This window comes from Corythoichthys intestinalis, chromosome 2 (assembly GCF_030265065.1).
Source record: "Corythoichthys intestinalis isolate RoL2023-P3 chromosome 2, ASM3026506v1, whole genome shotgun sequence".
NCBI classification, from domain to species: domain Eukaryota; kingdom Metazoa; phylum Chordata; class Actinopteri; order Syngnathiformes; family Syngnathidae; genus Corythoichthys; species Corythoichthys intestinalis.
Window position 1 is genome coordinate 41,034,592 of NC_080396.1, and position 19,253 is coordinate 41,053,844.

The following is a 19,253-nucleotide window of genomic DNA, read 5'->3' on the forward strand; positions in this document are numbered from 1 at the left end:
CTGTCATTTGGGGCTTTGCCATGCTTTCGTTCTTCTTTTAAGGCACCTTTAATTATGTGTACTCGCTTCAAAGTAACATCGGAAAGGACAAGAGCAGCCAAGCTGAGTGAGAAAATAATAAACAAGAGCAACAAAAGGTGTATTTTGACAAAGCAAGTGACACACATTCATTCATAGGATTAAAATTGAATCTAAGGGTCTCCCCATCCCACAGTTTATAGGTTAAATCAAGAAGAACTGAGGCCCATCCAATAAGATACACTTCAAGAAGTGTCTCAATGTCAAGCTTTCTCTTCAAATGGACATCATACAAAAAGCAATGATGGAAGGTGGTGCTGATTGCCCGTTCATGCATTCTAAGAGGAACACAGCCGAAGGTCACTCACCCCGCCTACGAGTTCAAAGTGACCGTCATCACTGATGATAAGCTGTCCGTTGAAGGCCCATGAAAAAGAAACGTCGAGCACTGGATCGCTGGTCACCTGACAGGGTAACACGATACTCTCGCCTACGATAATTTCCATGTCTACTGGGCCCTGGATAAATCTGGTTGGATCTAGGATAAAAAAAAAAAAACAACAACATAAAAAACATTTGTGGACAATTAATCTTACAGACAATGTCTGGTTTATGTTTGTGCAGTACCTTTTAACCATCACTAGACCTTAAAATATTGGGGTCAAGCTTGTTTTTTCCTCCCCACGTCTTATCCTATACACTGTTTCCCGCTAAAGGGCGGATATTGTGATGAAACCATGTAAAAATATATATAAGTACAAAGCATGAAAATGGGTTGGCTTGTCTATTTCCGTTAGACCCGCCAAAAATTCTTTTAAGTTGTCAGCTAATTTGGTCACATTTTATACATTTTCATTGATTGTAACTCTCCAAAAGTACAACATCAAACCAGTAACATTTCAGTTTGGCAACTCTCTTAAGCGAACAAGTCATGCTCGCAATATATCTGCCATGCACACACTTTAGTGAGCTGGGTGTCTTTCTTTGGGCAGCAGTTCGAAAACTCTATACCTCTATTTTGAATTGAGCTTTTTGTTTCTATTCCAGGACTACCGTATTTTTCGGACTATAAGTCACAGTTTTTTTCATAGTTTGGCTAGGGATGCGACTTATACTCTGGAGCGATTTATGTGTGAAATTATTAACACATTGTTATATCATTTCACATGTTATTTTGGTGTTTTGGAGTGACATTGATGGTCTTAATAAACTTGTTAGCATGTTCTTTATGCTATAGTTATCTGAATAACTCTTAATAGCTATGTTACATAAACATACTGGACACGTTCGCATTTCGTTGTTCATACATCATCATACTGTACACTTATTCAGCATGTTGTTCTCTATTGTATTTTCTCTTTAAATTGCCTTTCAAGATGACATATCTGTTCTGTGAGTTGGATTTTATCAAGTAAATTTCCCCCTAAAATACTTGTCTTATACTCCGGTGCGACTTATATATGTTTTTTTTCCCTCTTCGTTGGGCATTTTATGGCTGGTGCGACTTATAGTCCGAGAAATACGGTAGGTATCAAACTGGTAGCCTTCATATACTGTAATTACAATCCAAGAAGTAACTTTCAGTTTCAGAAGACCTGCTCGTATCCGGGATCTCGTTCTTCTGGTCACAACCCACAGCTCATGACCATATATGAATAGAGAGCTTGGCCTTTCAACTCATCTCCTTCTTCATCACGTCATACCAATAGAGTCTATTTGACTGCAGAGGACGCAATGATCCACCTGTCAGTTGCCCGTTCCATTCTTCCATCACTTGTGAACAATACCCCATGATACTTAAATTCATCTACTTGCGGAAGGACATCTTTGACCCAAAGAGGGCACTACACCTTTTGCCGACTGGGGACTATGATATCAGATTTGGGGGTGTTGATTCTTAGCTCAACTTTACACTCGGCTGCAAATTGCTCAGCAAGCGTAGAAAACCATGACTTGGCGGAGCAAACAGAACCACATCATCTGCAAAAAGCAGAAATGCAATACTGCGGCCACCCAACTGGACCCTCTCAATCTTGGCTGTGCAGAGATATTCAGTCTATATATGTTATGAACATAACAGGTGAAAAAGGACAGCCTTGGCGGGGTCCAACCCTCACTGGAAACTAATCTGACTTAAGACCAAGTTATACTTCCGCGTTAGACCTGCGCCGTCAAGGAAGACCCGAATTACGACCCTGCGCTGTAGCCTGACGCGCGCCTCTCGAATTTTCTAACCTTCGCGCCGCGTAGACATGTATGACGTGGCGAAAACGGACTGTGATTGGTCCGCTCAGACTGTTGTTTCCGGTTTAGCGCGAAATCACCACCATTGTAGAATAGAATCAAACATTATTTTTTACACGCAAAAATGGACCAAGCCGACGGGAGTATCATCGAAGAGCAAGTCTCGTCAAGACATTATTGTGATTGCCAAATGGCAAGGTCGGCGATTGAAAAAAAAAAAAAAAATGGAAGAACCACCGAGACGTGTGTGTTCAGAATCGAGTGGCCACACGAAGCCAGTCGGCCAAAAACTGCCAAGTTTTTATCACTTTATGTCGTATTTTTGGTTGGTGCACTTCATCATTTATTGTGTACATATGTTTGCTGTGAGTCTGACTTATTTACGTGTCACACTTCAAGTATATGAAGAATAAAGCACAGATTTGGTGTCAAAAGAGTTGTTTTGATCTTTAATTTTCAATAACAGACAGCTCACACACGATACATCATCACTGATTGAGAGTGCCTCGGTGCTTTTTATGATAACGTTAAAATCAAGGCTCCCAACGCAGTTTGGGAAGTTCCATAGACACCAGAAATCTGCTATGGCTTCCCACTGGCTGGTTGTAGGACACGGCAAACAAATCGGGCTGGAGGGCTTTGCAGACCTTGAATGCAGTGCTCGACGCCAGTTTGAAGCTAGCCGCCACAGCTAGCTCTCTCCACCCGAGTCTAAAACTCTCTGTGCGGCATCAAAAGTCGGCCAGACCGCCTCGAAACCGTCTTCTGCGTCGCCTGCCCCTCAACATTTGTATGTTCAAGATTTATTCAGTGTTGATCAGCAGAATATTTACTTTCAAGAGTTTCATCTTGCATTGCATTTTTTCTCCGATTAGCGGAAGTCAACAAGCATGCCCCAAAACTGTACAAACATAACGCCACACCCCTCTAGTGGCTTGGCGATGAATTACAGAGCAACGCGTTCCCTCACCGCAGAACTATCGAATGTCGAATGACGCCGTAGTCGCTGTGCCGTCACCGCAACGCGGGAGTATAACTCAGGCTTTACTGCCAACACAGCAGACCAGACTCTTACACCAGTTGTAAAAGGACTGAACCACTCGCATAAGGGCGTCAGGTACACAATAACCCCACAGCACACCCCACAGTAATCCCTGAAGGACACGGTTGAGTGTTTTCTCCACAAAACACATACAGACTAGTATGTGTGACCATAGACTTCATAATAAAAAGTAAACAGTTTTGAAGTCTATGGTGTGACTGTGTTTCTCATCATAGGTCTTCTGAGCCGTTCTTAGTCTAGTCCTTTACCTAGGATGTGTTTGCCATGGGTGGCCCTGCCAGGTGTTTAAAGCCACAGACATAGCTCTAGAATCAATGGGACACACAAATGCCTCCCCTACTCCAAGGATATGTTTAGACGGAAACACTATGATTGAATCAACAGGAAATACATGAAAACGATGTAGTATTTGTGCAGTGCAGTAGTGGGTAATGCAGTTTTACAATGCGACAGCCAATACAGACATTTCCATGACAACATCCTCCCCAGCTAAATTTGTGTGTGCCGACCATCGACATTATTTATCAATACAGCAAAATGGTAATGTCAGCGTAGTGTTTTCTATCGTAGACAGATGAAAATTAGAATTATGACGTCGCGTAACACTGGACCACAAAACATTAATGTAATGTTGACTGGGAGCTAATCTCCTTGCACAAATATCCATAAGGGGCACTTGACCAGTTGTTTATTCTTGAATGAGTTGTAAACACAGTGCTATCTGTGTTAACCGGGAAGTTAAGAGTGTGTGTACATCCATGAACTTCTATTATTTGTCAAGATACCACACAATAGAATATTATAATATAGAAACAAATCACCAATAAAATGAAGCGTTTAATGTGTGTGTTGATAAGGCTCTTCTGAAAGAACCAAAGACTCTGTAGACATTCAAAACGCTTCTCCCTCGTCATTGTTTATTTATTGAACATTGCTCAATACTTATACTCTTTCCGCCACCCCTGTCGGCTTTCAAAAGTGGACATTCTATCCTAAAAGTAGTTGAAAGAAGCCGTATAAATTCAGAAAGTGCAACCGCGGTGAAAACTGAAGAGCAAGCGGGGCAAAGAGAAGGAGAAGACAACTCCCGGGAGAAGAGGGAGCCCCGCCACAATGGAGCAGTGTGGCTAAGCGAGCATCAAGCGCATCACAAAGTGCTGTGATTTTTTTGGGGTCCAGACTGGAACCGGAGTAGAAGTCCAATTGAAAGCAAAAAAAGACCAGATCAACTTGTCATGTACAGTGTATGTGGCCAAACTCAGGCTGGCTCTCCAGGCTACATCCACCGTTTAGCTTCAATACTCTTGGAGAACCCTAGTGCAAGATGTTGTGCGTGATGCTGTGTGTAGATTCCAAAACGCAAAAAGCCCTTAGAGTTCGACGATCTCCTCGCTCCTTCCCCCTCGCGGACCGATGGACAGCGGCCAAGAATGAGTCTCACCCGCTCGTTCTCAGTTCATTTGTTGAATCCAACAAAATTAATCCAAAAGTTTGTCATCAAAAAATATTAGGGCTGTCAAACGATTACAATTTTTAATCGAGTTAATCACAGCTTAGAAATGAATTATTTGTAATTAATTGCAATTCAAACCATCTCTAAAATATGCCATATTTTTCTGTAAATTATTGTTGGAATTGAAAGATAAGACACAAGACGGATATATACATTCAGCATACATCCCTCGACTGGCGCCGTACTTCACTGTTTACTGGTGCTTCACCGTCATTTGAGTGCTGGCTTCACAACGTATGAGACCTATGATAGTTTGTATATTGTGACTAAATATTGCCATCCAGTGTATTTGTTGAGCCAAACGAAATGTTTGAATAGAGTTTGACCAAAGTCTGAGTAAGTTTTACATGTATTTTGCATAGCTATTTCTTTTTGTGAACATTATTTTTTTGAGAGATAGGAATATTATTTTTGTTGTGCTTTCACTAAATGATACATATGTTTGTTGTGAATGAGTTGCTGAAGCTTATGCCAATAAACGGCACGGTCCAATGAACTCCTGTGTCCTCTCTCTCTCTCTCTCTCTCTGAATGAACTATAAGCATAGTTGCACAAAGAGGGCCAGCAATATAAAAATTTGAGACAGTGATGCAGGCTGACAACGTGAACAAGAGAGTAATAAATTAAAAATAGTCATAAAAACGGACAGAAAGCTTTCACGAGATTTGGGGGATTAAAATATACTGAATTAATAGGTTCCGGTACATTAAGTCTGAAAGCAGCTTTGGTCAGTGTGTAGGAGCCTAAATAATGGCTGAGTTAATAATTCATGTTAATTGTGATTTTTTTTTGTTTTGTTTCATAAAATAAGCTTGTGACGTCATGCTTGTCGTATGCAGAACGAGCAGTGTGTGCGAACACGTGCGCTAAAGCATTAGGAAGCGAGCCACACAGTTTATTGACATCTCGATATCTTTAGATTTCTTGATTTAACTCTCAAATTGGATAATTTCTCGTTACCTCATTATTCTCTCAGTTTGCTCTTTTGTTTACATTTTTGGATATCGTTCTGTGGATTTGCTCTTTGTTTGCACGGATTAAAAGGAATTAACTCAATACGAGCAGTGAGAGTCTTTTTTGCCGCCGTCCAGTGTGCATGTGAGGAAAACGAGCATTGAACTAAGGCTTTCTACAATTTGGAACCTACACTGTGTATTTCTTGCGTGTACTGTTGTGGTAATCAGAAAATAGAGGTGGATGGAATAGCCAAACATTTTACTCTATTAGGAGAAGCGTTATTTCAAAATAATATTACTCAAGTAAAATGAAAAGTCCTCCAAACAATGCACTCAAGTACAAGTAAAAAAGTGTTCGGTGAAAAGAATACTCAAGTAATGAATATCATTGAGAGTCACTGGTTACAATGTCTGATTTTTTTATTTTAAATAATTGGTTAAAAAAATTCTGAGCACAACACCAAACGAACTGTTATTATTATACAGTACTACAACCTATAACATGACCATATTAGGCCAAAAAAAAAAAAAAAAATCATCGAAGAGGGCGCGACAGGGGAGGAGAGGAGAGAAGGTTCTTAAAGAGACCCATGAACCTCGAGTCCCATTTCCAGCCGTTTAATACAGGCATAATGCTAAAGCAATTTTCTGCTAATGCTAAAGTTGTTTATGAAACACAACTCGCACCTGAGTAAGTCGCACCAGCCATAAAATGCCCAACGAAGTGAAAAAAAAAGATATATAAGTCGCACCCGAGTATAAGTCGCATTTTTGGGGGAAATTTACTTGATAAAATCCAATACACAGAACAGATATTTCATCTTGAAAGGCAATTTAATATAAAAATACAATAGAGAACAACATGCTGAATAAGTGTACAGTGTACAGTGCATGAACACTGAAATGCGAATACACTGTCCTCACCAGGACGCTACGGCTCGGTCCTGGCTATACCTGTACAGCGAGCTAAACTCCCAAATGACGATGCTGGACGTTCGTATAATTTGCTGAATAAATTTCGTCCTTGATACCAAACAGGTTCGCATTAACGTAAATAAATGTAAATTAAATTTAAAAAAAAAAATAAAATAAAATAAATAAATAAAGCCTTAGCTCTGCGTCCTATATGGTATACTGGGGACGGGTTTCAATAAGCTTCGGCTTCTCCCGTCAGCCCTTTTCTTTTCGGGTTGAATTAATTGTTAACACATATAAATGCTGTATGTTTGGATTCGTCATGCCTGAAGGGAAAAATAAATAAATAAATAAATTATAATTAGCTATTACGGCAATTACGCAAACGGCATGCGCTCGCTAGCATTTGTACATCATCCAAACAACCTCACAACTGGCTCTAAGTGTCCGATCGCGGGTGGAAAACACACAACAACAACAGAAAATATGATACACCCAGGCGTTGCCTCTGTAGAGATATTTTACAAGCATAAACAATGAACGTAGGTTCGCAGCTGTGTTTCTCTCTCGCTGACTCGCCCACTCACTCAGAGCTGCGTAGCTGTCCGTCTTTTTCTGGCGTGTGACCGGTCTTCTTCACCTAAATAAGTGCGAGTGCGCCCCCACGTGGGCGTGAAAGCGCCACAAACTAAAAGCATGCATTTCAATACAAAAAAGTCAATAATACAATTGAACACACATTGCCAAAGGCAGAAAGCGAACGTGGCCATAGCTATTAAGAATTATTCAGATAACTATAGCGTAAAGAACATGCTAACAAGTTTACCAAAACATCAGTGTCACTCCAAGACACCAAAATAACATGTGAAATGATATAATGAGTTAATAATTTCACACAAAAGTCGCTCCTAAGTATAAGTCGAACCCCCAGCCAAACTATGAAAAACACTGCGACTTATACTCCGAAAAATACGGTACTTGAATGTGCTTTAGAATTATACTATTTGCCAGAATATATGCAATACCCTCCATTTAAGGACCTTCCAAATGAGTTACAGGAACTGTGAAAAAATGGGACCTCAACTTCAGCAGCAGTGTTCCATTTGCTGACAGGATTCAGGTAAAATAACCCCACTTTAATAAATTAATAGATAAAGAATATTAAGCCAAACAATTTCAATAACAACAAACCGTAAAGTAAGGTTTAGTGAAATATTTGTTGATATGAGGCATATTATCTATTTTGTTTTCCTTCCACACGTATACTGTTATTTTCCTGGAATAGTCAGCAAGTAGATGCTATTTTTATTATATTAATTACTAAGCTTAATATACATGGAAAATGTATACTAGATGAAGACTAAGAGATTGGTGATTCGTAACCCAAGTGCAACTTTGACAACAACAAAAAAAGAATACACAAAAGTGATTCTCATAAAAGTTATTAATAAAAACAGTAACTTTTAATAAACTTTGTTTTTTTCCATTTTAGGTGCTGAAATATTTCTCCTTTGGAAAAACCTAAATTTGAATGTCGACTGTACTGGTGTTAATGTCTACCTATCTGTGGGATGCACAGAAATCTAGTTTTTAAACAGAGCTTACCTGTAACAAGAAGCCTTCCAGTTGTACTCGACATGCCAAATCTATTCCTAGCGAAGCATGTGTAGCTGCCTGCGTCCGACTTGCTCACATTGGCAAGCCTCAGTGTTCCATCTGGTGAAAGGGTGATTCTAGAAGAGTGGAATAACACACGCAGTTTGTTTTGGCGCCAACTTCAATTAATTCCAAGTGATTTTATCATGAAATAATGTTAAGAGTCACGACTGAAGTGTAGGTCTGAGAAAATCAAAGATCACATCTTATTTACAGTGGGGAGAGCAAGTATTTGATACACTGCCAATGGGTTTTCCCATTGACTGTGTATCAAATACTTGTTCTCCCCACTGTATATATATATATATATATATATATATATATATATATACAGTATATCAGCCTTATATGCTGTTTATCTTTCAACAGAATATGTCAGGAAAGATACCAGTAGTATGTTTTTGAAGATTGTACATTGATGGAACTACTGAATAAACATAAGTATTTCTTCAGTACCAAGAGGTATAGAGATAAAGGCCCAGAGGGATGGCAAAAATCTCACTAGCTTCTTCTTGTTCTTCTTCATGAGGACACTTAAAATGGTTACTCCTGTGTTATTCCTTGACGGATCAACTTTTAATTTGGTAGCTATATATTCAAGGGATTTATACACATGGATCCTAATGACCCGATATATTGTTTTGTCTAAAAACCCGATAGTGTTTGGTCTAAAGGCCGAGTTATACTTCCGCGTCAGACCTACGCCGTCAAGGATGAATCGAGTTACGACCCTACGCCGTAGGCTTACGCGCGCCTCTCGAATTTTCTAACCTTCGCGTCACCTAGACGTGTATGACGTGACGAAAACGGACTGTGATTGGTCTGCTCAGACTGTTGTTTCCGGTTTACCGCGAAAACACCGCCATTGTAGAATAGAATCAAACATTATTTTCTACACGCAAAAATGCACCAAGCCGACGGGACTATCATCGAAGAGCAAGTCTCGTCAAGACATTATTATTGTGATTGCCAAATGGCAAGGTCGGCGATCGGAAAAAAAAAAAAAAAATGGAAGAACCACCGAGACGTGGGTGTTCGGAATCGAGTGGCCACACGAAGCGGTGACCCAGTCGGCCAAAAACTGCCAACTTTTTATCACTTTATGTCGTATTTTGAGTTGGTGCACTTCATCATTTACTGTGTACATATGTTTCAAATATGAAGAATAAAGCACAGATTTGGTGTCAAAAGAGTTGTTTTGATCTTTAATTTTCAATAACAGACAGTTCACACAACCAATACATCATCACTGATTGAGAGTGCCTCGGTGCTTTTTATGATAACCTTAAAGCGCTTGTGACACGAAAAAGCATGTTTATTTCATAATACACGCGGTATTTTATGCTCCTGAATGATATGGACCGCTTGGATGTGTGTGGAAGCGATCGCTATATTTACAGTATTTAGTTTTTTGAATCCCGCGCCAGGAAAATGAGTGACTTCCGGCTTCGGTCTCGCATTGAGGAGGAGGGCGCTGTGACGTGTACGGTAGAAGACGTCCTCTTCACGCTACAGTGTACTGTTGTGTATGAGGACGAAGGATTCAGCTGATTTTGCGGATTAATACTTTAATTTTTTGCATCACGCCAGCCAAACGGCTGCAGAAAAATCATTCTGTATGCGGGAGAGGCGTATGCACCTTTTTGGAGTTTCAAAAGGTTCCCATTCACCGTGGATATTTACTGTGGGACCATTGGACTTACAAGGAAGTGAGTAAACATCTTGTTTTGTATTATGTCAAATACGAATACAGTGATTACAAAGTAAACACTATAAAATTCCTTTAAATAAAGGACTACTTACGTTTGATCATTGATAGGCATGTAAAAAGCTATCCTCATGCTCATTAGCAGTTAGCTGTTAGCGCGTTAGCTACACAACAACTCCAGCCACCCTCCTCCAGGGAACGAACTGTAAATTGCTCTCCGCCGGGCGGTTTGCCGATCCGCAAAGAAACTCGACAACCGGGTCGTCATGTCAAATAATCCAGGCTAGTTATGTGTGATTTTCCACTTCGAAGACTTTGAAACATCCCTCGGTTCGGGTTAGCATGTCGGCTAGCTGTCACTCCTTCTGGTCTGTTTACATTCTCCGAAGCCGGGGAAGGGAAATGACATATGTCCGATTTAGGTGTCATAAAATATCGTTCGGGAGGTGTGACAGTAAAGGTAAAGTCGACAGTTTTGACCATTATGGAGTAATTTTGCCATGTCGTCTTGAATAAATGGATTTTTATTATTTTATATTCCATTTAGCACAAGTTGTTTGTCATGACCATGCCATTTATTTAGCAATTGGGGAAAGTACTTGGGTAAAAAGAATATCCTGTAAAAATATTGAAGTAAAGAGACAGAAACAATGACATTTTGCCGCTCTCTTCGTCGCGTTTTCCTCATTGTGAATAGTTCCCCCTCGACGGGCTGACTGGTCCTTCTCAAGCCATTTATATAGCTATTGGGGAAAAATACTTGGATAAAAAGACTATCCTGTAAAAATATTGGAGTAGAGAGACTGAAACAATGACATTTTGCGGCTCTCTTCGTCTCGTTTTCCTCGTTCTGAACAATTCCCCCTCAATGGGCTGAATAGTAAAACCGATGAGCCCAGTCTACCGCTGACGTCATCCACCTGTTGGGGACGCTAAAGCCCTATAATGGTAGGCGTGGCTAACCGGCAGATTAAAAGACTAATTTCTCGTCATCTGCGCTTTGCTAAATTGTTGTATATAGTCGAATCGTCTCAAAATATGATTCTAATTCACATAATAATGCCATTTAAGACTTTTTTTCTGGTGTCGTATGCTCTTTAAAATCAAGCCTCCCAACGCAGTTTGGGAAGTTCCCTAGACGCCAGAAATCTGCTATGGCTTCCCACTGGCTGGTTGTAGGACACGGCAAACAAATCAGGCTAGAGGGCTTTGCAGACCTTGAACGCAGTGCTCGACGCCAGTTTGAAGCTAGCCGCCACAGCTAGCTCTCTCCACCCGAGTCTAAAACTCTCTGTGCGGCATCAAAAGTCGGCCAGACCGCCTCGAAACCGTCTTCTGCGTCGCCTGCCCATCAACATTTGTATGTTCCATATTTATTCAGTGTTGATGAGCAGAATATTTACTTTCAAGAGTTCCATCTTGCATTGTTTATTTTTTCTCCGACTAGCGGAAGTAAACAAGCATGCCCCAAAACCGTACAAACATAACGCCACATCCCTCTAGTGGCTTGGCGGTGAATTACAGAGCAACGCGTTCCCTCACCGCAGAACTATCGAATGTCGAATGACGCCGTAGTCGCTACGCCGTCACCGCAACGCGGGAGTATAACTCAGGCTTAAGGGTTGATTAATTCATTTCAAACTTATTGCTGCATGTACGCTTTGAATTAGCAAGTAGTAAAAGTGCACTCGTCGGGTGTGCTAATCATGATTCTGGCCCGATTAAACATTTAGGAAACTGAGCGGCTGTAGTGTTATGTACTTCCTTTCTTGCTTGAGACTTAAGTGGAACAACACATCTTTATTCAGCGTGCTTCTCATCATTTGTGCACACTTATCATACTTTGATGTCTTTCTAACATCATACCACACCCACAGGAAGCGTATACCACACCCTCATGGAGGGTACAACTATGGCAACAGCAGTGTGACATACAGTAAATATGTTACATGTAGTTTATTTGAAGTAGTTGATTCAGTGCTTACCTGTTATTGGTAAGAATGGGAAGGTTTCCTTTCTTCCATAAAATGCTGGCCAAGGGATATGCTTGGGGTTTACACTCCAGTGTAACTGTACTTCCTGCCTTGGCCTTAAGTAAAGCTCGAAGGACAGTCCCTGTGAAGTCTGGAGGAGAGGCTGATAGGAAACAAAAAGTAGACTTCAGGAAAGGACCAAGAATACAGTGGAACCTTGACCTGCCAGTGGTACAATTTGGAATCCAATCAGGAATTTCTAAAGAAGTGTGCCCCAAAAGTCAAACAAACTGTGGTATTCAAACTGTCACCATGCATTCAGCGGATTTTGTAGGAGTTCAGCTGAGTGAGAATCTAAAGGAGTCAATCCAGGTGTACTTAGCATTTTACTGCATGGTCACTACCGAAAGGTAGAAGAAAGACATAACCACTACTGGCGCACGATAATTATTGGGCCGATATTAGGACGTCATCCCGATAAATCCAATAACATTATTAATAGGACCGATAATATGTACTGTGCTGGCTTTACAGTTTACGCACTAGCATGGGAAAGCAGTTGACCATTTGTGGGGCATTGCTCCCACCTGCTGGTCAGAATAATTCGCTGCTTCTATTTTTTGTTACAGTACTTTGTTTCACATTACAAGCTCATTCACATACACATTGCGGTGTCTAGCGGTAGCATTGACAATCGTGAATGCTTTCTGTTATGTTTCCGCCTCGGAAATATATGTCTGTAAGTATTTTATGTTTACTATAACATATGGATGTGCAACATATGTTTACTTCTGTGGTGAAGGGTCATATGTACAGAACTTAATAAGTTGTTGTGTTATAGAAGCCAGCCAATGCTTTAGTAGCTCAAGCTAGTGTGCGATGCTATACATATAATAGTTGTGTATATAAGTGTATTGTGCAGTTTGTTGTATATTGAGTAAAGGCATGCAAAATTTCCGATTCTTAGATTATTCGCGATTCGGCCGTGGAAGATTCGAGAACGATTCACAAACATCCATATTCCGATGATTGAATTATACCAGGTAAAGCGGAAATAAAATGCAGTCAGCGCGGTCTTCGGGACGCAATGAGGAACGGACCGAGAGTAAATATCATGTGCAGCTAATGCCGCTAGGTAAAAAAAAAAAAAACAATAAAACCTGACTGCGGCCGTCAGCCGCTACAAACAGCGCCCAGTTGGTAGTTGCTACAAACATACGGCAACATACGGCTATGGTAGATATCACATATATCTAGACAGGATGTGAAATGACAGACTTTCCCGCGCTAGTAAACAGGCGCCATCTTAAAGCAGTAGACTTCTCTAGAAGGCTCTGTTGTAGACAACCTAATTACTTTTTATCTAAAATACCCCTAAATCGGCAAAATCTTGACTTGAATCTATCTTTAAATGATGAAACAGTTTTAAAACTTTCACATGTCGAAAGTAGACATGAGGGAAATTATGGAATAACGGGCGCAATTTTAACAACGGTTGATTCACAACATTAAATTAATTGAATGTAGTTTAAAGCTGCTGATACAGAAGGGGGACTTGAGTATCTTATTTACTGTTTTTAACCGGTAACTTGATACTAAAATAGTAGTTTGGTTTATTTAGCCTGAGAGGATTTTTGAACAATTTTGGAACAAATATACAAAACATGAAAAAAAAAAAAAATGGGGGGAGGGGGGCATCAATAATCGATTTATAATCAAATCGGAGTCTCTGAATCATAATCGTAATTGAATCGTTAGGTGCCCAAAGATTCCCACCTCTAATATAGAGTACTGAATATGTGTATTTTTCTGTTGTACTTTCACAATATTAAGATGAGTGTCCTCCCATAAAAGCAAGAAAAGACCAAGCCTTGTGGTTTATGGAAGTGCATTCATTTTTAGCTGGCTGTCAGGCAGTGCAGAAGTGAAACGCACTGTTTTGTTCATGGCATTATGAATAATCTGTGGAGATCAAAGGCAAATCTATGTTGAATCCACCACTAGTTTTTTTTTTAAACCTCCAGGTGTTCATAAACTCAGGTTATACATTTAAAAAATTATATATTTATTATCGGTTATCGAGATCCGTATCGGCTTTGAGGAGCAGGAAGTTATCGGTATCGGTTTCAAAAAATGGATATCGTGCACCCCTAATAACCACACTAAAACCACACTGCCTGCACTGAATTCAGATGACAGTATCACTACACTAGTATTACATTAAATAAGTTTAAAAGTCCTATCAAGCGAATGAAGACTTCATTACGGAGACAGTTTGAATGAATTAACTCGACATTATTTTGTACAGGGATAATGTCTTAAAATTAGATTAACTTGTAAAGTCAATTAGTTTCACAGAACTGATAATGTTGAACTTCTGACAGTCCTCTGTGTCCAAGATTAAATTGCTCATCATCTCGAAAATGCAACAAAACAATTGAATAATTCCTAAAACACGTTTTCATTGATACATTTAGAACAATCAAATGTTGGCATTTCTACTCTGATTTGGCAGGTGAACATAAAAAATACAATTCAAATGTGTTTGACCTCCATGAAACATCCTGACTGACCCCATTATCCACTAAGCCTGACAACCTTTTAGAATGTCAGTAAAATGACCTTTAAAATTCTGGAGCAACAATGATTTGATGATTAAAGGGATAGATAAATGCCACCCTACCCAAAACCATTAGTTCAGCAGCAAAATATATAATGCTGTGTTCGTTCTCGGCCACACACTGGTACATTCCAGCATCGGAAAGTGTTAGCACAGACACAGACAGAGTGCCGTCCTTCACAAGGATCCTATCCTGTGTGGGATGAAAGAAAACAATTATTGCCTGACACTTAAGCAAAGCTTAATACAGTAGGCATCGGATTGGGAATAGATCAATACTGGATTTACAAAAAGGAAATCATCAATCTTGATAGAAACCACATCAGCGTCTGCCGAATAGAGCCCTACTAACTCTGACGATCATGATAATTGAGATTTATTTACGCAAGCCGACCCAGAAATTTTTGTATGGATGAATATGATGCGTTTGTGCTTAGTCTTGTTTGAGAAAAGACATTAAGAGTATCGTCCTGGGTGCAGATGACAATTTTTAGCTGTTATTTATATGTACTTTTACCTTGAAAATACATACCATGTCTCATTATTTGAGGTCTCACCTTTCTACATTGGTGTAACTGTACCAAGATTAGTAACGTTATTTGTTATCAATCATGAAAACATTCCTATGTATTGTTGTTTTATTTGTGTTTACATACTGTAATGAATTCTGCCTATCCTACAATTGCAAAATGTTTTATTTTTTGACCAATTAAACCTCATGCAAAAATACGCACATTAAATTATAATAGACAAATTGCTGCAGTGGTAAAGACAATCAAACTGAAAGCTGTTTCTCACCACACTGTATATTACACAGGCTGTGGCAGCAAGGTGTATTTCAAACTAGATTAAGCTCACTGTCCCCTTAATAAGGCAAGTCTTGAATATGCAACATGAATAATGAAGAGCAGCAATTGACTTCATTCAGATGAAATGGAGCAAACTCTGTGGGGACCACCGTGCTGCACTGTGTGATCTGCCGAGGTAGACATGGTACCATGTCTCATCACTCTGTGACATGTTTACACTATCCTTCCATCGCACTCTGAATTGCACTTGGAAAAACCGCAATGGTTCTGACGGCAGGCGTTGAAAAAATAAAAATAAATCAAAAAATGATTTGAAAAGGAAGATTAAGTCTTTAGAATGATACATTGAGGACAGGATACACATTTACCCTGGAGAGTAGCTGCTGGCCATTCTTCAGCCACGTGTGAATAGGTTTGGGTTTGCCGCTGGCCCGACATTCCCAGTTTAAATTCTCTTCAATAGCCAGGGCTGTGTCCTTCATGGTCTGAATCCACTGAGGCTTGGCTGAGGGAACACAAACAGGAGGCCCAGATATTTGGATGGGGCAAAATGGTGTCACCGCATTCAAAACAGGTCAAATAAGTGCACACTCATGTTGAGTATAACCAATCTACAATTTGTCTTAGCTCTTTCACAGCTTTTAAACTTCCTGAAGTCCTGTTCAATATCATATCAGCAATTTTATCCCAAATTTAATTTTTATACCCAAACTCTCATCACAAATTCAAAGGGAAACAGAAGAGTATGCCTCACAAAATCAGCAAAACCCTCATAAAATGGATACAATTTTCATGTCTAGTTGATTCAGAAGGTATAAGTACATCTAGGTGTTATTACAGTATTACTGGGACTTCTAGTGTTTTAAATTAGCAGACTGCAACCTTAAACTGAATGTCACTCTGGCTAAATTAAAAAGCGAGACCATTACACAACCATCAGCCACAACTGATTTGGAGTATTCAAAATAATTGGATCTGCGATTGGCTGGCAACTAATTCAGGATGTACCCCGCCTACTGGCCATAGTTGGCTGGGATAGGCCCCAGCACCCTCCACGACCCTTGTGAGGATAAGTGGCTTGGAAGATGAGCAAATGAATAATTGGATATGCAGTATTTATTTACACACGAGAGTTTGTTGAAAACTGTGCGATGTTATGTAAGTGGGTGCTTTGCGCCAAACTGGGCTTTTCTGCAGTGACATTTTGATTGACAATTTGGTGCCATAATGTTAATTTAAAGCATTTAACATTTAATTTGTGGCACAGGTGATCATATGCATTTTATGTGATTGGGAATGTGTTAGTGCAGAGTCTAAACTGGATTTTGTCCAAATGTATCTTGTCTGAAATTTCATGGAGACTCGACTTGATTTTAAAATTAAATTGAATAATATTAAATGAATAAAGTATACCATAGAAAGCCAGACGACCTGTGGCTGTATTCTTTCCCATCTTATTCTCAACCACACACTCATATCCTCCTGTATCCTCCTGCTGGAAGCTGGGGATCTCTAACACTGCATTGGCATACTTCATTTTGACTTTGCTGGGGAATGGAACTCCATTGGCCCTCTTCCAGGTGATCTCTGGGACAGGACTGTGATGAGACAGCACAGACTTTCATTTAAGTTTCTCAGAAAGTTTGGGATTGCTGAGTGTTAATAGCGGTGCTCCAAGGTGTTTGACAGAAGCAAAAAGGAACAGCGCAGAAGCAGTCAACAAACTAAATCTGATTGACAAGTTTTCAGGCCCATCAAGGCTTAAAATGCTACCTTTTGAGAAATATAATTGCCACAGTAACTTTTCTTTATCCACTGGTTTCTCATCTAATGGCAAAGGATTGAAAACAAGCATTGAGGAATCCAGCTTACTTCCCGAGAGCGAAACACTCCAGTGTAACTGTTGATCCTTTTGCTGCGGGTACATTGTCTGGGAAATTAACTTCTATTTTTGGCTCATATTCACCCATCACTCCTGTGAAGAGAAAGCACAAGATTTCATTTTTCCATTATTCAAGACTTACAAGCAATATGGTTTGAATCTTAGATTGTAAAACGCAACACAGGAACAAAAGACAAATGGATGACCGCAATGTAGAAAATCACATGAGACCATTCACAACAATGTTGTAGAATAATTTAAACCTGGTCCCGAGTGGCATAGATACTGAATGCTGGACAGTGTGTCTATTTTAAACCTGTGATGGAACTGAAGGCATGTACGGTACTGTGTCATGAGTGGAAAGTAAGTGGTCGGGCAAAGCAACATTCATTCTAAAAGTCAAGTGATGTATGGCATATGTTTAATTCATTTCAAAGCCAATCTCTAGTCACTATTTTTGAGAAAGTGTTCCAGAGGAGAACATAACCAAAGTCCCCCAAGAGCAGGGGTGGGCAAACTATTCCACAAAGGTCCGCAGTGGGTGCGGGTTTTTGTTCCAACCCATCAAGAGGACATCTTTTCACCAATCTGGTGTTTTACAAGAGCAATCAGTTGATTGCCGTCAGGCACTGGCATGCACGCATAGACGGCAGGTGGTGCTCAAGCACTTGCCCCTACTCTCTTAACCGAGCAAGTGCCCTTATCATGGTTATTAAGTCATGATCATTAATGTGTTACTAATGTGTGTAATGCCCCCCAAGCGCCGAAGCCATAACCACGGTGACAGCGCCCTCTGTCCTTCAAACGTGAAAACACACGCCTTTCTGTGTGCAAAACTGCCCATCATTTGACAACGTGAATGCCCAGCACACTCACGAAGGCGGCACATTACTTGCAGCAGTAGCAGCACAGTACAATAGCTTCCATCCACACCCTCTCCTTGCCGCCGCCTGCAACCCCTACGCAGAGGTACAACCACATTATGTGTATGTGTGTTCCCCCCCCCTAAACCTCAGTTGTTTAACTATTTTTCTCGTGAAGTTGCCTTTGTCTCTGTGCAACTCTAAATAAGCCGAATGCCCAAGTCCTACCTGTAGGACTAGGCTAGCCGCTAGCAATTAATGTAACGGGGCGACCAGCACACAACCAGTGTCAGTAGGAAAAATAAACCAAACTATATACTGTATGCTGAGAGAGGAGAGGAGTCAGAAATGGCTTCACTCAATTTAGTAGGACAACAATGAGAACAATAATACTGCTGCTGCGGAGTGCAACTTCTACCACTAGCTCCCAGTCCGTTCTCTCTTATTCCACTTGCACGCTTCCCCCTACGTCATAGTCCAGGGGTGAAAGTGGCTAGAATTTCTTGCCGGTACTCCCTAACACAAAGTTCGGCACGGAGCAACAAATTTTTTTAAATTTATTTTTCATTCAAAATTGTATTTTTTTCAATGATTTGCAAAATAAAAGTTAACAAAAACAGCAGTAACCCCAACCTCCATCTCCTAATTTTTATTTTCCCTCATTTCCTCACATACTAAATGCCAAATCTCAGTTTTAACTACTTAAGAACATAGGATATATATTAAAATTGAAAATGTAAAGATTTACTTTTTTTTTTTTTTTTTTAATAATAAAGATATAAGTAACATACATTCAGAAAAATAAGTACAAATGACATATTATGCAGAGTGAAATGGAATATCTTTTGAAGATCGCGCAATCATTGACTTTTTTTTTTAAATCATAAGGAAATAAATACGTCGCCTAACATAAATGAACAAATATAAGTCCAAAGTGCACATTGACAGCTAAGATGTTCTGAACTTCCCCATAAGAGCAAATAAAACTAAATATGAAAAATAACCCTCCTCAACTCTTTCGTTGCTCTTAAAG

The 19,253-nt window shown here is 39.9% G+C and overlaps 1 protein-coding gene and 1 long non-coding RNA gene across 2 annotated transcripts in view; one reads left to right on the forward strand and one right to left on the reverse strand.

The window, feature by feature from the left end:
- Window positions 1-19,253, reverse strand: part of cntn3a.2 (contactin 3a, tandem duplicate 2) — a 91,230-nt gene that overhangs the window by 44,193 nt on the left and 27,784 nt on the right. The window contains exons 7-13 of the mRNA XM_057825756.1: window positions 17,348-17,450; window positions 16,889-17,073; window positions 15,844-15,980; window positions 14,730-14,859; window positions 12,059-12,209; window positions 8,315-8,442; window positions 387-556 (exon numbers count right to left, since the gene is read on the reverse strand). Of these exons, the coding sequence (XP_057681739.1) occupies window positions 387-556; window positions 8,315-8,442; window positions 12,059-12,209; window positions 14,730-14,859; window positions 15,844-15,980; window positions 16,889-17,073; window positions 17,348-17,450 (1,004 nt within the window). The remainder of the gene's footprint in view (window positions 1-386; window positions 557-8,314; window positions 8,443-12,058; window positions 12,210-14,729; window positions 14,860-15,843; window positions 15,981-16,888; window positions 17,074-17,347; window positions 17,451-19,253) is intronic.
- The window catches only part of LOC130909378 (uncharacterized), a 32,489-nt gene continuing 23,120 nt past the window's right edge, over window positions 9,885-19,253 (forward strand). The window contains exon 1 of the long non-coding RNA XR_009061740.1: window positions 9,885-10,074. This is a non-coding gene — a long non-coding RNA (uncharacterized LOC130909378). The remainder of the gene's footprint in view (window positions 10,075-19,253) is intronic.